The following is an 18956-nucleotide window of genomic DNA, read 5'->3' on the forward strand; positions in this document are numbered from 1 at the left end:
AGGACTCTAAGGTAAGAGGTAAGTGCTTTATACCCTGGCAGTCAATGCTGGCTTGCATCCTCTGTCAGATTCTCACCATGAAAACTTTGGAAAAAAGCTTTTTTTGGTAAACTAATGGAGGCAGGTCCTGGGAAATACTGTTACCTTTCTTAAGGTCCAGTTTCTGAAAAAAGCAGCAGCATGGCTACTCTCATTTGTGATCTTTTTTAGAGAAGGAGAAAGGAAGCTTTTAAATGCCTCTGTTTGCTAGCGCTTCTCAGATCTTCTAAGATTTTTGTGAAGTCATTACTATAAAAATAGTTGAGACTCTGCTTAAACGTTCTAAGTGTAAAAGTGTAGGCACTGTGGTTCTAATTCTTGTACACTGTTTCATTACCTTTTGAAATTTCCAGTGATAAAGCCAGTCGTGCTTAAAGAAATAATCCACATATGATTACTTACTAAGTTCTGACATGTCTGAGTGCGCAATAAACATTGATCATGTCCTAGCCTTGTTGGCTTAGTTATAAGCTACAGTTAAATATGAAACTTAAGGTTTTTTCATCCCCACTTCCCTGCTCTTTTAATTATCTTGCATATCTTAAAAATGTCTGTCTGCTAATAGATGTAAAAGCCTCAGATTCAGACTGCAAGGAACCTTTTTCCTAGAGTGAACCTATAGCAGCGCTTGCTAGTAAACAGTGGGGCTGGAGGGAGGCTCAGAGTGAATGTGTTCAAAGCCTTGTTTGTTCTTCAGGACTGAGGGGGGGGACGACAAGAAAAAAGTAAAGCACCTTAATTTCACATACTTTGGTCTGTAACTTCCTATTTGTGTCACCAGGGAGTCTTGCAACACAATGAACAGAAGATCACAGCTCCCCTCAACGTATCTGTTTGGCTTAGTCTTGATGATGTTAGTTTTTCCACTTAATTTTTAATTGATTTCCACCTAAAAAAAAAAAATCTGAGTCATATACAATGACATACTCTTGTAGTTACTGAAGCAGAACCTCGGAGCTAGCTTCTGCTGCATGACAGTCAAGTGTCTTCTGCGTTTCTGTGTGATTTACTGATTTTGGTTTGTTCTCTTGTTGCTGCTGTTATTTAATTAGACAGTTATGGTTGGACTTGGGATTACAGATATGAACCCACAATGCTTTGAGGCCCATCTCTTAAACAGAAAAACACCTTGAGCTGCTCAGTAAGTCAACCTTTGACTCATCTTTAGTCCAAGATGATGCTGGCACTATACTTCAGCAAGCCTTGATTCCAGCTTAGTAGTTGCTGTCTCTCACTCACTCTCCAAACAGCTGTATGCTCCACATCATCCTTTACAGCCTGTTAGTCATTAGTTCCTCCACGGATTCTTTTAAACACTTGAGTTATCACTCAGACCTACCTGATGTTCCTTCCCATGTTCCCAAGTTCTGACTGACACTGGGCACACCGAAGCTGTCTCTGACCCTCTGTGTTGGGCTCACTTCCTTGCAGTCTCAGTGTGTGATCATGTGATCTGGTTGCCATCATTTGGCATTCTAAATCAGCTGCCAGCATTTCCTTTACTTTTCCTCTCAGAGGAAAGCATGCTTTCAGCATTTCTCTTTATCTAAAATGACTTTAGTATCAAAACTTCTGCACTTTTACATGTTCTGAAAAAAACTGAAATCTTATTTAATAATACCAATATCTGTTTCATCTGTGAATAGTAGTAGTTTTCTGAACTTTGAAACAGCATGCCCATCACAGCCAGTAGTGATTTCACTAATTGAATTATACAGAATAGAGGCTTCTAATGCATAGTTTCCTAACACTATGTATTGGCTGGCTGGGTCTTTGACAGTGTTACCTATTCATAGTTGGTTGTTTTCATACTTAGTATTGCCAGAGAGCCAAAGTATTTGGGTTTCCCTTGGTAGTCAAAAGTAATTGGTCTCTGGCTTAAAGTGTGTTCTGAGAAACGGTGAGTTTCTGCTCTTAGGCTTCACTGTTTGCTGATGTTTTGTTTTGTTTTTGTTAGTTTGGCTCGGATTTGTTTTTATCATTAAGTTCTCTATGTGGAGTGTGTGTGTGTGTGTGTGTGTGTGTGGTGTGGTGTGGTGTGTGTGTGTTTGGGGATCAGAACAGACATATAACCAGTTGGATGAGGGAAGATAATCCTAGGGCTGAAATTAAACAAAAATAGCAAACTATCTAGATCATACACCTGTGAACATATTCCATGTCTGTTTTATTTATAGCGCTTGTCCTTAGGAAATCATAAAGTATGTCTGAATCCTAAAGCTTCATAAATACTGACTCAACACAGTTCTCCTCTCAGGTAGTTATTCTGTGGAAACAGAAGTGTAAAGGGATCACTGGGTGCCATTTTCTTTCTTTTCTTTTCTTTTTTTCTTTTTAAACAGTCTTAAAAAAAAAAAAAGATTTATTTATTTTATGCATATGAATACAACACCATTGCTCTCTTCAGAGACACCAGAAGAGGGCACCAGACCCCATTACGGATGGTTATGAACCACCAAGTAATTGCTGGGAATTGAACTCAGGACCTCTGGAAGAACAGAGGTTGGTGCTCTTAACTGCTGAGCCATCTCTCCAGCCCAATGGGTGCTGTTTTCTTTGTGACTGTCTTGCTTACTAGTGAATGGAGTCATTTGGTCAGACTCTAAAACTCAAGCATGTTTTGATCTTTTCAGCCACTAAGAGTAGGTTCCTTGCCCAGTAATCACAACCGAACTAACTCTGGAAAGTGTCTACTTAGGAAAGCTATCTGCTTTTACACGTGGTCAGTGACAAACCTCTCAGAAGCTAGTATTGCAGGTAAACTGCATATTTTCTTACTATGTATTTCTAATTGTTCTTCATCTTAGCACACAACCCCAATTTAAATAAAAACCTGCCTACCATGTTCATGTTCTACTGTTTCAACTGGATTTTCTTTGTAAATTTAAATTCATCTCAGTGATATACTATGATAGTAATTCTAAGATAATCTGTGTTCTGTTGTAGTCTGAAAGTTAAAAGTAACCCAACTAAAACCTTGTAAGTGGCAGTGCTGTGAGGAGAACATTTAACCAGGTGCTGGTGCATACCTAACAAGTCCAACCCTGGGAAAGGAAGGCCAGGGTTCACGGACAGGTTGAACCTCACGTGGATCTCAGTGTAGAGTGCTTACCTAGCCTGGATAAGGCCCCTAGATTGAGTTTCCAGTTGGGTGGGTGGATGTAAAGGTGCTGTACTCTGAACTGAGATGCCACTGCTCTAGCGGGCCAGTTAAATATGAAACTCCGCATTATTTTCCTGTCACCATTGAATACTATCCTGGATGGTCTTCTCCAGAATCATTAAGCCCTGGGGCTTGAATTGGGTGCACTGGCCAAATACTTGAGGGGTTGCTTCAGTTTGACAGAAGGTGGTCACTGTTATATAGCACTGTATTATAGGAAAGGGAGACATAAAACAGTAGGGAAAAGAGGCCTGGGGTTTTGGTGTATAGTATTGTTGATATGAGAGGAGAAGGAATGTTTACAGGTTGAAGAAGGTCAGAGCCATATATCCAGAAAGAGACTGAAGTATAGGAACCATCCCTGTGTTCTGTTCTGTTTCCAGCTCTGCTCATGGCAACACAAAATGCATGAAAAGTATGTCTTCAGTTCACTGACTTTTAAAAGAAAAGCAACCAGGTGGTCTGTACTCTAGACTGGCCTCAAACTCAGATGTCTATCTGCCTGTCTCCTGAGAGCTGAAGGTGTGTGTGTGCCCCACCATTGCCAGGTCAGGAAGTTTTTATTTAAAAAGAGATTTCCTTTAAATAGTATTTAATTTGGTGTGTGATTTTTTTTTTCTAATTTGCAAGATTTTTTTATATAATAAAGTTTATTTTAAAAATAAAAATAGTAACTGGGTGGTGGTACACACCTTTAATCCCAGCACAAGGGAGGCAGAGGCAGGTGGATCTCTGAGTTTGAGGTCAGCCTGATCTACAGAGTGAGTTCTAGGACAGCCAGAACTACATAGTGAATCTCTGTCTTGGGGGGGAAAAAAAGAAAAAGAAGAAGAAAGAAAGAAACGAAACAAAAGAAAAGAAAGAAAAGCAGTTGTGACCTGCCAGGTGCTTTGTTGTGACTGACAGATAATAACTATAACTTCAGAGCCGGCCTGGGCAGACTGGTGATAGATGCCCTTTCTAAAACCAAAGTCAAAAGAGGGCTGCAGACAGTTTAGTTGTAGAGCACTTACCCATGAGTAAGGCCTGGGGCTGAAATACTAAAAAGAAAAGGGGTTGGTTTGTCATTTAATCTCATAAACCTATTAATACCTCATTCTAATTTTATAATGAGGACAGCTGAGGCTGTGAGGTACAAACTCAGTTGACCAGTTACTAGTAGATTAACCTGGGTCTTTCTGACTGAAGTTTTACACTTGCACCTTTCTGAAAGACAGGAACAGCTGTATTGAGAACAGAATCTTGACAGTCATAGATAAAAACGAGGGCAAGGTGCTGACAGTGGAGAATGCTATTCTGGGCTCTTAGGAGGGGGTGGAGCAGGGACGGCAGATACTTGGTGAAGGGAATTCTTTGACCTCAAGTAGGAAAGAAAGTTGGAGCCAGATAAGGAAAATAGAATCTTAATCTGAGACTTGGAGCCCATGAGATGGCTCAGTAGATTAGGGAGGGTCTCATTCAGCCTTATGACACAAGTCACTCCCTGGGACACATGGCAGGGGTTTGGGGGGAGTGCCAAGTCCTGTCAAGGTTTATACACACAAAAGCTGTCATTCTGCCCTGAAACTCCAGGCTTGACTGAAGTTTGTGAGGGCAATGAAGGAATATTTGCTGGACTTAATAGAGTGCTCAGGTATGTTTTACCTAGAAGGAAGCTTTACACTTGAGATTTGTCTCCTTGACAACATTCTGTCTCCTCTCTGTCTGTCTGTCTGTGCACTGTGTAAGAACTTTCGGGTAGAATATGTTGAGAATGATGTGGGTTTGGTCCTGTTCCTTCCTCTTCTAGAATGAATAGAGCTAGGCGTGATGGTCCACCCGTTTAATCCCTGTACTCACAAGGCAGAGGCAAGTGGTTCTCTCTTAGTTCTAGGCCAGCCAAGGGCTATACAATGAGACCTTGTTTCAAAGACCAACAAAAGAAAGGGAGAGGAAGAAAAAAACCTAATCCTTGTTTGACACAATCTGGAGACTTCAGGCTTTGATGAAAATGATTTTTTTTAACAATGTCCTATAGTTCAACAAATGCCTGTCTTGTGTGAGATGCACATAGAAGAACGTGATGGAGGGGTGTAGGGAGATATGAGAAAAACATTGCATTCTATTTAAATTTTGATAAGAGTGCCTATTAAGTGTTTAGGAAGGAGAAAAAAATATTTATCCATAAAAAAAAATGGCATAATAGTCACAGTGGATCCTTTCTGCCCCATTCCTCTCAAAAGAAAAATGTTGAAATTCATACTTCTTAAGATAGTTGATCCTTACTGAGCCTGGTGGTGTAGATGTGTAATCCCAGCTACTTGGAAGGCTGCGTCAGAAGTTCAAGGCCTGCCTGGGCCACAGACTAAGATGAGTCCAGGCAGCTCAGTGAGGCCTTCTCTAAAAGTAACAGAGGGTTGGGGATATAGATGGTTCAATAGTGAGCTTAGTACCAAAAGAGGTTGGGAATGACTTGAGTTTATAAAAATCTAAATCTGTATGGGGCCTATGCCGGCACCAGCTTTGTTAGCTGGTGATTTGTTGAAGTTCTCTAAACTAAACATGAATGGGTACAGCCTCACTCACTGTTTTTAGACAGTAGCAGTCTTTCCTGAAGTTCTCTGACCATTTCTCTTGAGGAAATGGAATTTATTACAGAAAAATGGTGGTTTTATTTATCTAGACATGATTACTCTGTGTCTGTGTGTGTGTGTGCGCGCGCGCGCGTGTGCGTGTACGTGTACGTGTACATGTGTGTGTGTACATGTGTGTGTTTCCACTCTTGCTTCCCCTTAGCCCTTGCTGCGTGGCTGCTTTTGTCCCTGGTGGTTGAGTATATCATTTGTAGACCCACTGAGAGCTTATGTAGTAATGCTTGCTTTATTTTTTTCTCTTCCACTCTTGTTTTATTTTTTACTTTTTTTCTCTGTGATGTCACGTTTTCAGCTGATGTTTTGAGAGCAAATCCTTCTAATTTGGGAGCCCAGATCACAAGAGTGAGTTTTTCTATAGTGTCTTTAGCTGTATATCTTTTTGTGTGTATGTGTCTTTCTTCCTTTTCCCCTCCCAATTCCAAAAGATTTGAAGCACATTTCATAAATATTAGGTAAGAAAATTCCTCTGTCTGTTGAACACCATGCCTTTCTAAAGCAATGTCCACTTTATATTGGGTCAGCTCCCTTGTCTTAAGCTGTTGGGAGAGCACAGGCTGATGGGTAGGCCTTGCCTTCACTTCTCATGTTCTGGAGTGTGGTGCACTGTCTTCATTGCAGATGGGTATGTCAGACTCTGTCACCAGCCTGTCTCATGACAGTTCTTTGGTTTTTGTTTTCTTTTGTTTGGAGGAAAATTACACAGTAGCTTCTGAAAACAAAAGGCCCATTCTGTTACTTGAATTTTAAGTAACAGAATCTTCTACTTTCCTGTGTTCTCCTTCTTCCCTGGTGTTCCTCTCAGGACTATGAAGGAATGGAAAGCTACATAATTTTTTCCATTTTAGCAGACAGGCTGGATGAAAGTGGTCAGGCTGAGTTCTGAACATGCCAGGGTTGGAAGACCTCTCTAGACTTTAATAATTATAGGAAACCTCTGTTATCACTAAAACCAGACAAAACCCCCACACTTTTATGGTGGGTAAAGAAAGTATTTCTGTTTACTCTGATTCTGATAACCTCCCATGTAAGCTGTACATTGCTTTTTTAGATCTTACACCTTGGGTAAATTTCTGTACCAGCCTAACCCCTTTCTGTTCACTTTGGCCTGTGTTACTACGATTTATCTCACATGTGTTTGTCTGGTTCTGCATCCTGGAAGAGCAGGTGATTGGTCTCTTTTCTTTCTTCCCAATAGTCTAAAATTTGCGTGTTGCTTCTGAAATCATTTTGTTTGTACAATAAGGCAAATGACTTGCTGTCCTAATTACAAATGCCCATAATCGAAGTGTCATGCTCAAAGTAATCAGCCATTTTGTTTCTGAGAACCATCTAAATACAATAGTGGATTCCATGCCCGTGTTAGAACATTGGTTCAGGTTAAATATTAGAAAGGCTTTGCCTTCACAACTGTGTGTTCATTAAAATTGCTCACCTTCCGTTTCTTTCTTTCTATTAACTCAGAGACTAAAAGATCTCAAGCAGAGAGAGTTTGCCCGAAATGTCTCTTCAAGATCCCGCAAAGATGAGAAGAAACAAGAAAAAGCCCTTCGGCGGCTCCATGAGTTGGCAGAGCAAAGAAAACAAGCTGAATGGTAGGGAAATTTCATGTCTGGAATGTTCTGTAGATAAATAGAATCCTTTAGATTTAAACTTACAGTGCTGGAGAGGTGGCTCAGTAGTTAAGAGCACTGACTGCTCTTTCAGAGGTCCTGAATTCAATTTCCAGCAACCACATGGTGGCTCACAACCATCTGTAATGGGATCCAATGCCTTCTTCTGGTGTGTCTGAAGACAACTATAGTGTACTCATATAAATAAAATAAATCTTAAAAAAAAAAAAGATTTAAACTTACAGATTTAAAATTATAATTCAAACACTGGGTATAGTAGCTCATGCCTATAATCCTAGCACTTAGGAGTCTGAGGCAAGAGAATTGCTAAGATTAAAGCCAATGTGGACCTGATGAGACCTGATCTCAAAAAATGTATATCTTAAAAATGTTTAAATTTGGTGGTGGGAAATGGCTGTGGAGAGGTGTCTCAGCAGTTATGAGCACTGACTGCTCTTCTAGAGGTCCGGTTCAGTTTCCAGCACCCACATGGTGGCTCACAACCATCTATGAAGGAATCTATTGCCCTCTTCTGGCGTGCAGGTGTACATGCAGTACAGAATGCTCATATGTAAAAATAAAGTAAAAGCTCTAAAACAAGTTTTCTAATTGGGCTGGGTGTATATCTTAGTACTTTACATAAGGATATATAAAACCCTAGGTTTGATTCTGCAGTACCACAGAAGAATGGTGGCACATACCTGTAATCCCAGCACTCAGGAAGTAGAGGCAGGTTGACCAGAAGTGCAGGGCAATGCTTGGTTGTGTAATGAGTCTGAAGTCATCCTGAGACACCTGAGAATCTGTCTGAAAAGAAAAAGGAGAAAGGAATGAAGTGGAGAACTCCTTGGAGTTGTCCTGAAGAGTGACTGGCTTACTCCATTAGACACAACTAAAAGATGCCTCAGCCATATTGATGCCTACAGCCACATTGGGACTGAGTGATAAGTAAATAACGTCATTGTTTCTGTTACAAGTTCTCCAGAACACCTGTGTTGAAAAGCACAGCACTCTAGTTTACCACTACAACATCCTAGCGCATGTTTTCTGAGTCAAGTATTATCACTGCCTTTTAAACTTTTTAACTCTACAGTTAGTGGGTGTAATTGTGTATGCTCTAATCTCAGCACTCTGGAAGTAGAGATGGGTCGATCTCTGTGAATATGAAACCAAATTGGCCTATATAATGAGTTTCATCATCTCAAAAACAAAACAAAAACTTAAAAAAAAAAAGTTTTATTATTAAAAGGGTTTAGCTAGGGCTATACGGAGAAACCTTATCTCAAAACAAAAAAGAGTTTATTGGGTGTAGGGCAGGATAGAGCACCTCTTTAAAGGATCCAAGTTCCATCTTCACCATCAGGAAAAATAAAAGACACACATTGAAAGTGAGGGGGCCAGGCAGTGGTGGTTACATGCCTTTAATCCTAGTACTTGGTAGGCAGAGACAGGCAGATCTCTAGAGGTTCGAAACCATGCTGGTATACAGAGTGAGCTCTAGGACAGCCAGGACTACACGGGAAAACAAACAAAAGACGAGGAAGAGTATGAGACAGAGCCTTGGCTTCTGAAACCTTTCTGTTCTGCCTCCAAAAGTGTCCTGGCGTGGGGAATATGTGTACACCTACGTGTTTGGGTCAATCTCCAGAGGAGAGAATATTTGCTTTGCCATTCCCCTCATTTCTTGGTTTGGTCTTAGCCTATACTTCAGATTTTCATTTTGTGTTTAATTTGTTTGGTTTTGGTTTTGTGTTTTTCCATATTGAAAAGGAACCAAAGATAAGTGGGAATTAGAGGGAAAAAAGTACTTAAACAAACTATGAACTCTAACATTGAATTAAACCACTTATAACATGATTGCAATTTTTTTTTCCTTTTCTTTCTTTTGATTTTTTTTAGGGGGGGATGTTTTGTTTGGGGTTTTTTGTTTGTTTGTTTGTTTTTTGGGATTTTTTGTGAGTTTTTTGTTTTGGTTTGGTTGTTTTGGTTTGGTTTTGGGACAGGGTTTTTCTGTGTAACCCTGGCTCTCTTGGAACTTACTGTGTAGACTAGGCTGGCCTCAAACTCAGAGATCCTCCTGCCTCTGCTTGGAGAGTCCTGGAATCAGAGGCATGTGCTGCCATGCTTGGTTGCAGTTTCTTTCTTTCTTTTTTTTTTTTTTTTCCGAGACAGGGTTTCTCTTTGTAGCCCTGGCTGTCCTGGAACTCACTCTGTAGACCAGGCTGGTCTCGAACTCAGAAATCCACCTGCCTCTGCCTCCCAAGTGCTGGGATTAAAGGCATGCACCACCACCGCCCGGCATCTGACAAATTTACAAACTGCATTTGCTTACTGTGTTTATACATGGATTCATGTGCTATGGTGTATGTGGATGACAGAGGACAACTCTGTGCAGTCCACATAAAATCTACATGTTTATCTGTTTCCATGGAATCTAGGGAGTAAACTCAGGTCACTAAGCTTCTATGGCCACCCTTTACCTGCTGAACCATCTCACCAGCCCAATTTGTAACTTTTTCTATAGTAAATGCATCTTTCTTGGACATGTTCTAAAGATATCTCTCTGAAAGATGTGTATCGGGCTACCTTCTGGTTCAGGACATATTATAGCACTTGTTTTTCTTCAGAAGCAACTTTTAGCTCTCATTTTATAAATTAGCAGTTAAAAGGTGACCAAGTAGGAACAATAGGTATGTAGGTCACTGGTTTGGCCCAGTATACTGGGTCCTATACATGTAACATCATTTGTTCATTGATAGGAGGTAGACTATGACACAATATAAATATGTCTTACTATCTATGTCTGCTTGGATTCCATCTTTGAACAGCAACAGCACATACAACAAAATTTAGATACCACGGTATCTGAATTTTTTGGCCCCAAGTTGAATACAGCCCACAGCTAGTGAATATCTAACTAATTGTCTTTAGTTACTGAGTTCAGACTTCAGGAAGTGCCTAGATAGTCCATGCAAAGCAAGATAGTCAGTAAACACTGGCTTTAAAGCACCGTAGTAGCTCTGTTGTGGGACATTGGAGGCTGCTTGTTACAGACATCATTCTGAGCGCCCTACAGTATAATAGTGTCTGCAGTTCAGCAGGGTCAACAGCATGGCTCAGCAAGTAAACAGCCAAGCCTGAAAGCCTCATCGAGTCCCGGACCCCATACAGCAGAAGGAGAGGACCAGCTCTACACATCATTGTCCAACATCCATACATTCACACACACACAACTAATAAAATGTAACAAAAATACATTTTAAAAAAGAAATGCATTAAAAAGAAAATTATAGAATTATTAATAAATTTAAGCTGTGTGTTACAATGCCTGAAAGATGAATCATCCCTTTATTCACTATGTCCATGCTCCCTGTCCATTGATGGGAAGACAAAGTCCACATTCCATAGTGTGCATTATGGTACACTGTTATAACTCCTCTTACTGTTAATCTCTTGGTGTGTCAACTTATAAACTAAACTTTATTATCATGTAGCCTCTCTCTGTGTAGGTGTATACATGTGTGTGGTAAAGTACAATCCAGTGTCATGTACCCACCTGTGTCTGTCTGTCTGCTCCTCCCACCCCCCTCTCTCACTCACTCTCACACACACTCACACTAAATAAATACATGTAGTTTTGAAAGTGGAGGGCCTAGAGAGGTTGCTCAGTGGTTAAAGAGCCCTAGATGCTCTTCCAGAGAACCAGGATTCAATGTCTAGTTCACAATCTTTTGTAACTCCAGTCCCAGGGGATCTAATGTCCTCTTCTGACTTCCAAAGACAATGCATACATGTAGTATACAGACATACATAAAAGCAAAATGTGTACATAAAATGAAATGAAAAGGAAAAATTTTTTGAATACATGATTGCTCCAATTCATGACTTGCTCTGTCTGCATGCACACTTGCATGCCAGAGGGCATCAGATCCCTTTATAAATGTTTGTGAGCCACCATGTGGTTGCTGGGAATTGAACTCAGGACCTTTGAAAGAACAGCCAGTGCTCTTAAACACTGAGCCATCTCATCAGCCCCAAAGAAAACTATTTTAATTTTAAAAATTAAAAAAATAAAAGCTTGGTAACAGATTAAAGAACTGTGAGATGGTGTTGGTAAAGAACTTGAGCTGTAGCCCGGCGGGGGTGGGCACGCCTTTAGTCCCAGCACCTGGGAGGCAGAGGCAGGCGGATTTCTGAGTTTGAGGACAGCCAGGGCTACACAGAGAACTCTTGTCTCGAAAAAAACTTGAAAAAACAAAACCAAACCTGAGTTGTGAGATAATCCTTTTTGTAGGACAAATAACTTAAAAGGATAGCAATAGCTAGCTGGCCTTGGGAATTAGCCTGGTACTTAAATAAAATGAAACTTTGCCTACCTCTCCTCTGTTCACTAAGTTCCATTCATCAGCACATTGCTAGGGACAGCCATTCTGCATCTTTGAGACCGACCTATGATGAGTGGAAGGACAAAGACGACGAGTATTTTATAAGATCTATAACTCAAATCCTCTCTTTTGTTCTCTCACTTTCTCAACCACTGTATAGTGCACCCGGAAGCGGGCCCATGTTCCGACCAACCACGGTGGCTGTAGACGAAGACGGTGGCGAGGAGGATAAAGACGAGTCGTCAACCAACAGTGGTGCCAGTGCTGTTTCTTCTTGTGGCTTTGGATCTGACTTCTCCACAGATAAAGGGGGCCCCTTCACATCAGTACAGATCACTAATACCACTGGACTGTCCCAGACTCCTGGGTTAGCCTCCCAAGGTATCAGCTTTGGCATTAAGAATAATCTGGGACCCCCACTGCAGAAATTGGGGGTGTCATTTTCCTTTGCCAAGAAAGCTCCTGTCAAACTTGAATCAATAGCATCCGTTTTCAAGGACCATGCAGAAGAAGGGACCTCTGAAGATGGAACAAAGGCTGATGAGAAGAGTTCTGACCAAGGAGTGCAGAAGGTGGGAGATGCTGATGGCACTGGTAATCTTGATGGAAAGAAAGAAGATGAAGACCCTCAGGATGGAGGGTCCCTTGCCTCAACACTGTCCAAATTGAAAAAGATGAAGCGGGAAGAAGGAACGGGGACTACAGAACCAGAATATTACCACTACATCCCCCCAGCACACTGCAAGGTCAAACCTAATTTCCCCTTCTTACTCTTTATGAGAGCTAGTGAACAAATGGAAGGTGATCATAGTACACACTCAAAGAATGCCCCAGAGAACAGGAAAAGTAGTTCTCCCAAACCTAAAGGTTGCAGTAAGTCAGCAGCAAGCCAAGGAGCAGAAAAAACAGTTAGTGAAGTTTCAGAGCCTCAAAAGGAAGCCACTATGGCTGGGCCTTCAGAGCCTGGAGGCAAAACTGAAACAAAGAAAGGCTCCGGAGGGGCTGAAGGTGAGGTAAGTGAGAGTAGGGAGACTTCAGAGAGCCAGGTATGTGAATCCAATCCTAAAGAAACTTCTCAGGCCACCCCAGCTGCAAAAGCAGGCCAGGGACCCAAGCATCCCACCGGTCCGTTCTTCCCAGTTTTGAGCAAGGATGAGAGCACCGCCCTCCAGTGGCCATCAGAACTACTCATTTTCACCAAAGCAGAGCCTTCCATCTCCTACAGTTGTAATCCTTTATACTTTGACTTTAAACTTTCAAGAAACAAAGATGCTAAAGCTAAAGGGACAGAAAAGCCAAAAGATGTCGGAGGCTCCTCAAAGGATCAGCTCCAGAGTCTTGATCCTGGAGAACCGAGTAAAAGCAAGGAGGGGGAGCAGAATGTAGTGCTTGCTTCAGAAGGCAGAGTGGATGAACCTGCTTCAGGGGCTGGCTGTAGTAGCCTGAACAAGCAGGAGCCTGGGGGTAACCATGCATCAGAAACTGAAGACACCGGAAGAAGCCATCCTAGCAAGAAAGAACCATCAGGCAAGTCTCACAGACACAAAAAGAAAAAGAAACACAAAAAATCCAGTAAACACAAACGTAAACACAAGGCTGACATGGAAGAGAAGAGTTCTAAGGTGGAGTCTGGGGAGAAATCTAAGAAGCGCAAGAAACGAAAACGAAAGAAGAACAAATCATCAGCCACAGCGGATTCTGAACGAGGACCCAAACCAGAACCTCCTGGAAGTGGCAGCCCTGCACCACCAAGAAGACGGCGCCGAGCTAAAGATGATTCCCAGCGGGGATCCCTTCCTGCTGAAGAAGGAAACAGTGGCAAGAAGGATGATGGTGGAGGTGGTAGCAGTGTCCAAGATCACGGTGGGAGGAAACACAAAGGTGAACCGCCAACTTCTTCCTGCCAGCGGAGAGCTAGCACCAAACGTAGCAGCCGCTCTAGCCATCGGAGCCAACCCAGTAGTGGAGATGAGGATAGTGATGATGCTTCTTCACACAGACTGCACCAGAAGTCCCCATCCCAGTACAGTGAGGAGGAGGAGGAAGAAGAGGAGGAGGAGGAGGAAGAGGAGGAAGATGAAGACTCTGGTAGTGAGCATTCTCGTAGCCGCTCTCGATCTGACCGGCGCCATTCTTCACATCGTTCCTCCCGGCGTTCTTATTCAAGCAGTTCTGACGCTTCTTCAGACCAGAGCTGCTATAGTAGACAGCACAGTTACTCTGATGATAGCTACAGTGACTATAGTGACCGATCACGAAGGCACTCTAAGCGCTCTCATGATTCAGACGATTCAGACTATGCCAGCTCCAAACACAGGTCCAAACGACACAAATACTCCTCATCTGATGATGACTATAGTCTCAGTTGCAGCCAGTCCCGAAGCCGATCTCGGAGTCATACAAGGGAACGATCAAGATCGCGGGGTCGAAGCCGCAGTAGCAGCTGTAGTCGCAGTCGAAGCAAGAGGAGAAGTCGCAGCACCACAGCCCATAGCTGGCAGCGAAGCCGAAGCTATAGCCGGGACCGGAGCCGCAGCACCAGGAGCCCATCTCAGAGATCAGGCTCCAGAAAGGGATCGTGGGGTCACGAGAGCCCAGAGGAAAGGCGCTCTGGCCGCCGGGATTTCATTCGTTCAAAGATCTACCGATCTCAATCTCCCCACTATTTCCGATCAGGTCGGGGAGAAGGTCCTGGAAAGAAAGAAGATGGCAGAGGAGATGACAGTAAAGGAGCAGGCCTGCCCTCCCAGAATAGCAATACTGGCACAGGAAGGGGGTCAGAAAGTGACTGTAGTCCTGAAGATAAGAATTCTGTTACTGCCAGACTGCTGCTAGAAAAGATCCAGTCCAGGAAAGTGGAGAGGAAACCCAGTGTGTGTGAGGAGGTGCTGGCCACCCCTAATAAGGCAGGGCTCAAGTACAAGAACCCACCACAAGGTTACTTTGGGCCTAAGCTCCCCCCATCTCTTGGTAATAAGCCTGTTCTTCCAATGATAGGAAAGCTTCCAGCTACCCGGAAGTCCAATAAGAAATGTGAAGAGTCTGGCTTGGAAAGGGGTGAAGAGCAGGAACATTCAGAGCCAGAAGAAGGGTCCCCAAGGAGTAGTGATGTTCCATTTGGGCATCAGTTCTCCTCAGAGGAAACATCTGGTCCCTTATCACACCCTCCCCCAGAAGAGCCAAAGTCTGAAGAAGCTACTGCTGATCACTCTATGGCTCCACTAGGCACCCCAGCACACACTGACTGCTACCCTGGGGAACCAGCCATCTCCCATAACTACCTCCCTGACCCCAGTGATGGGGATACTCTGGAGTCTCTGGATAGTGGCAGTCAACCAGGCCCTGTGGAATCCAGCTTGCTGCCTATAGCCCCAGACCTTGAGCACTTCCCCAATTATGCACCTCCCAGCGGGGAACCTAGCATTGAATCCACAGATGGGACTGAAGATGCTTCTTTGGCTCCTCTAGAAAGCCAACCCATCACCTTCACCCCTGAGGAGATGGAGAAGTACAGCAAACTCCAGCAGGCTGCACAGCAACACATCCAGCAGCAACTTCTGGCCAAACAAGTAAAGGCCTTTCCAGCCTCAACCGCCCTAGCTCCAGCCACACCAGCCCTGCAGCCCATCCATATTCAGCAGCCAGCCACAGCCTCTGCCACCTCCATCACAACTGTTCAGCATGCCATCCTACAACACCATGCTGCAGCTGCCGCTGCTGCCATTGGCATTCACCCCCACCCTCACCCTCAGCCACTTGCCCAAGTACACCATATTCCCCAGCCCCATCTAGCCCCGATCTCCTTGTCCCATCTCACTCACTCAATTATCCCTGGCCACCCTGCCACCTTTCTTGCTAGCCATCCTATCCATATAATTCCTGCTTCGGCTATCCATCCTGGGCCTTTCACCTTTCATCCTGTCCCACACGCTGCCCTCTACCCTACCCTGCTTGCTCCACGGCCTGCTGCGGCAGCTGCCACTGCCCTGCATCTTCACCCACTGCTTCACCCCATCTTCTCAGGTCAGGACCTGCAGCACCCTCCCAGCCATGGGACTTGAGTTGGGGAGTCAGAATCCTATGTTGAGCCAGGGAAGGTGACCTATTCTTCCCTTGGGGGTGTTGAGCCATTTATACCAGCAAGTAAAAGCTGGAACGGGCAGTGTCTTGACAGCCAAAGAAATGAGTTTTGGCTTGCAGGGATGGATTTAGATTTGAGGTTTGCTTTGGGTTTACTATCAGGGATATTTCCCCCTTTCTATTAGTCCCTCCCTCCTGTGTTTCTAAGCTAGGGAACACCAGTAAGTGCTACCCACACTCCTCTGCAGCAACATGTCCAGACTGTCAAGTACTCCTCCTTCCTCTACTTTCTGATCCTCTGCACTTCCCCTCTGTAAGTTCAAACATTTTCCTCCTCTAATGGGTTGTCACCAAAGCACTTGCCATGGGCCCATCTGGTCCTGCCTTCTCAGTGCCACAAGGAAGGCCAGGCTGTCTCTCCAGTGGTGAAAACTCCACCGCTTTTCGGCAGTGTCTTTGACTATCCCTTTGTGACACGTTATCCCAGGTGAGGTGGAAGAGGGAGTCTAACCTAGAACCAAAAGCAACTCAGGCTGCAATTTGATTCATTTTCCTTACAAACAGAGCCATGCATTTGGCACTATTGTCCTCATGCCCCTCATCCCAGAAGAGGCATCTACATATCCCAGAAAAGAAGATCCTGTCATGAGTAGAAGCTATGCTGAACATAGGGTCACCCATGTGCTTCCCAGAAAGGAGCTCGTGTCTGAAGGATATATTTTCTTCTGTTATGTTGATGTTTTCTTCTTAATTTATAGGATTTTTTAATGTAAAATTGCACTGAACTCTATAAACATAAATGCTGCTTTTTGTAGCTCATATTAAAAAGGTTCCGTATTTGTAGTATACTGCAATAATATTTTTTACATCCAGCTCTTTAAGTGATCCTTGTTCTGGTGGCTTTCTGTAAATATGTTTGCCCTAGTTGAATTAAGAAACTTTAAAGGTTATAAAATAAAAAAGAAAAAATAAAGTATTTGTTTGTTTTCTGCTAGATGCAAAAATGACTAAGCATGTATATTTTATCAACCTCCTGTATTTTTTGAAGTTATGAACTATAAAAATGTTAACTTTTTTTTTTCTGGGACAAGTGTTAAATGACTTGCAGTAGTGGCTGGCTCGGACACCAGGCAGCTGCTGGTGTCAGGAGGATGCTCAGTTGCAGTGGGCTCCATGGTGGAGGGGAGGGTTGGTTCAACAGCTTTATTCTCTGGAAGCAGTGACACTTGGTGATTGTCTGGGAAGAGGGACCCTTTGGTTTCCCTGGGTACCTTGTTCCAGGCAGTCTCATTTGCCTTCCTAGTATTTAGCCCCCTCTGACAATTTTTTAAATGTGCCTTTTGGGTTGGCTAGAAACTAAAATAGAAGTAGACCAGAGGATAATAGAGTTGGGACAGTTTTCTCCTATGTTGAGAGGTGAGCACATTTATAGGTAGTTCAAGATTTTTGGCTTCGCAGTTCTCTGCCATCTGCCCATCTCGATTTCTTCTTCTCTCCCATATCACTGACCAGAAGTCCATCCATCCCTCTCCCCTTTGGCCTTCCCTCAGGCTTTCAGCCCTCCTTACCATGACCCAAAGGTGCTTGTAATGCAGGTCTCATCTCTGTTAGTGCTCTTCTTGTGACTAGAACTGGTTAAGCAGTCAACTGACATAAACCCTACTTGCCTAGACCAGGGTTCTCTGTTCCTGCCTTCTCAAATCCCCGAAGGAATGGGCTTTGTTAGAGAAGCAAGTGCTGGGCAAATGAAGCACGTCCTTGGCTGAGCCCCTCCTGCCTTTGTGCTCCTTGTTGATTTACAAGTATCACTTTTTTGGTAACTAGCCCTAGAAAAATGGCATCTATTTGAAGTGAAGGGACTGGTTCTTCTTACTTTCAGCCCGTGTAAATATTTAAATAAAACAGTATTAACATTTCATGCTGCTTCCCATTAGGTTGTAGATGGAGCCATGCCCTGGCCACCTCCGCCTTCCTGGAGGCAGTTTTCTTTAACTTTCAGAATAGTGGTTTTAAAACTTCAACAACAACAACAACAACAAAAAAGGAAAAACAAAATAACCTGAGCTTACATACAAGCATAACAGATTGTATTTAACTTTATCACATATGATAGATATATATATATATGCTGTAAAATGAGGGGAGGAACTTTCTAATAAACCAGTGCTTTGTGGAAACTTAGTGAGTCTGTTCTGATTGCTGCTGCATGGGCTGGGACAGGTGGGGGTGTGGGTTGTAAACAGTGTCCTGTTGGACACAAATAATAACCCTCTAGGCCAGCTTGAAATGTTGAAAATTGTTCTGAGAGCTCAGGATACCCAAGGATCAGGATTAATTTACCTTAAGAGGGAGACCGCTGCATGTGTTTCCAGTCTTAGGCAGGTGACTGGGAATGTGCACTGTTTTTTTAAGAGCAGTGAAATTATAAGATTCATCTGCCTAGCCTTTGACCTCCAGGTGAAACTGTATTACCAGTTACCATCTTCAACTCTTGACTACCACAGTAATGGAGTGCTTCTGCCTGGCCTGTAAACCTGAAGCCGGCAAAAGTCTTCATCCACACCAGGAGGTCACATCAGGAGGGGCAGGGAGAGCTGGCAAGGAAGGTGTCTAATGATAGATTTCCCTCTTCCTCAGTCTGTCAGAGCTGTGCGATGTCTGTCTCCTCCTTTGTTTTGATGCAGTTTGCTCTCTAGCTTCTAAAGCTAAGTGCTCAGAACTGTGCTTAAAATACCAAACGTCTGTGTCCAGTGTTAGGAAGTGAAAAGTGTTTCTGAGAGCAAGGGAGGTGGCAAGGAAGGGCTGCATTGACTGCTCTGTGAAGTCAGTTGTCTTGTTCTGATAAGGGCTCAGCCATCTAGTCTTGAAACGTGAAAGTACTCCCTCTTACACCCTTGATGACTAATCCAGGACTTCTCAACTGTTTCTATTCTTGTTGCCACAGAAAACGCCACCTCACCCATACCAACTCATCTGGTTATTGCAGCTTTTTCCTAGCTGGCATCCCTGGCTAGAATCTAACCCCCTGCCCCATGTAAGCTTAGCA

General features: G+C 43.3%; 1 protein-coding gene across 6 annotated transcripts in view; it reads left to right on the forward strand.

Annotated features, from left to right (window-relative positions):
• The window catches only part of Gpatch8 (G-patch domain containing 8), a 73668-nt gene extending 55581 nt beyond the window's left edge, over window positions 1-18087 (forward strand). For all 6 annotated transcript variants that reach the window (XM_034504525.2, XM_076935721.1, XM_076935722.1 and 3 more), the window contains 2 exons: window positions 7297-7427; window positions 11991-18087. In XM_034504525.2, coding sequence (XP_034360416.1) covers window positions 7297-7427; window positions 11991-15891 — 4032 coding nt within the window. In that variant the 3' untranslated portion in view covers window positions 15892-18087. The remainder of the gene's footprint in view (window positions 1-7296; window positions 7428-11990) is intronic.
• The last annotated feature ends 869 nt before the right edge of the window (window positions 18088-18956 follow it).

The sequence above is a fragment of the Arvicanthis niloticus genome, chromosome 6 (genome assembly GCF_011762505.2).
Source record: "Arvicanthis niloticus isolate mArvNil1 chromosome 6, mArvNil1.pat.X, whole genome shotgun sequence".
NCBI lineage: Eukaryota > Metazoa > Chordata > Mammalia > Rodentia > Muridae > Arvicanthis > Arvicanthis niloticus.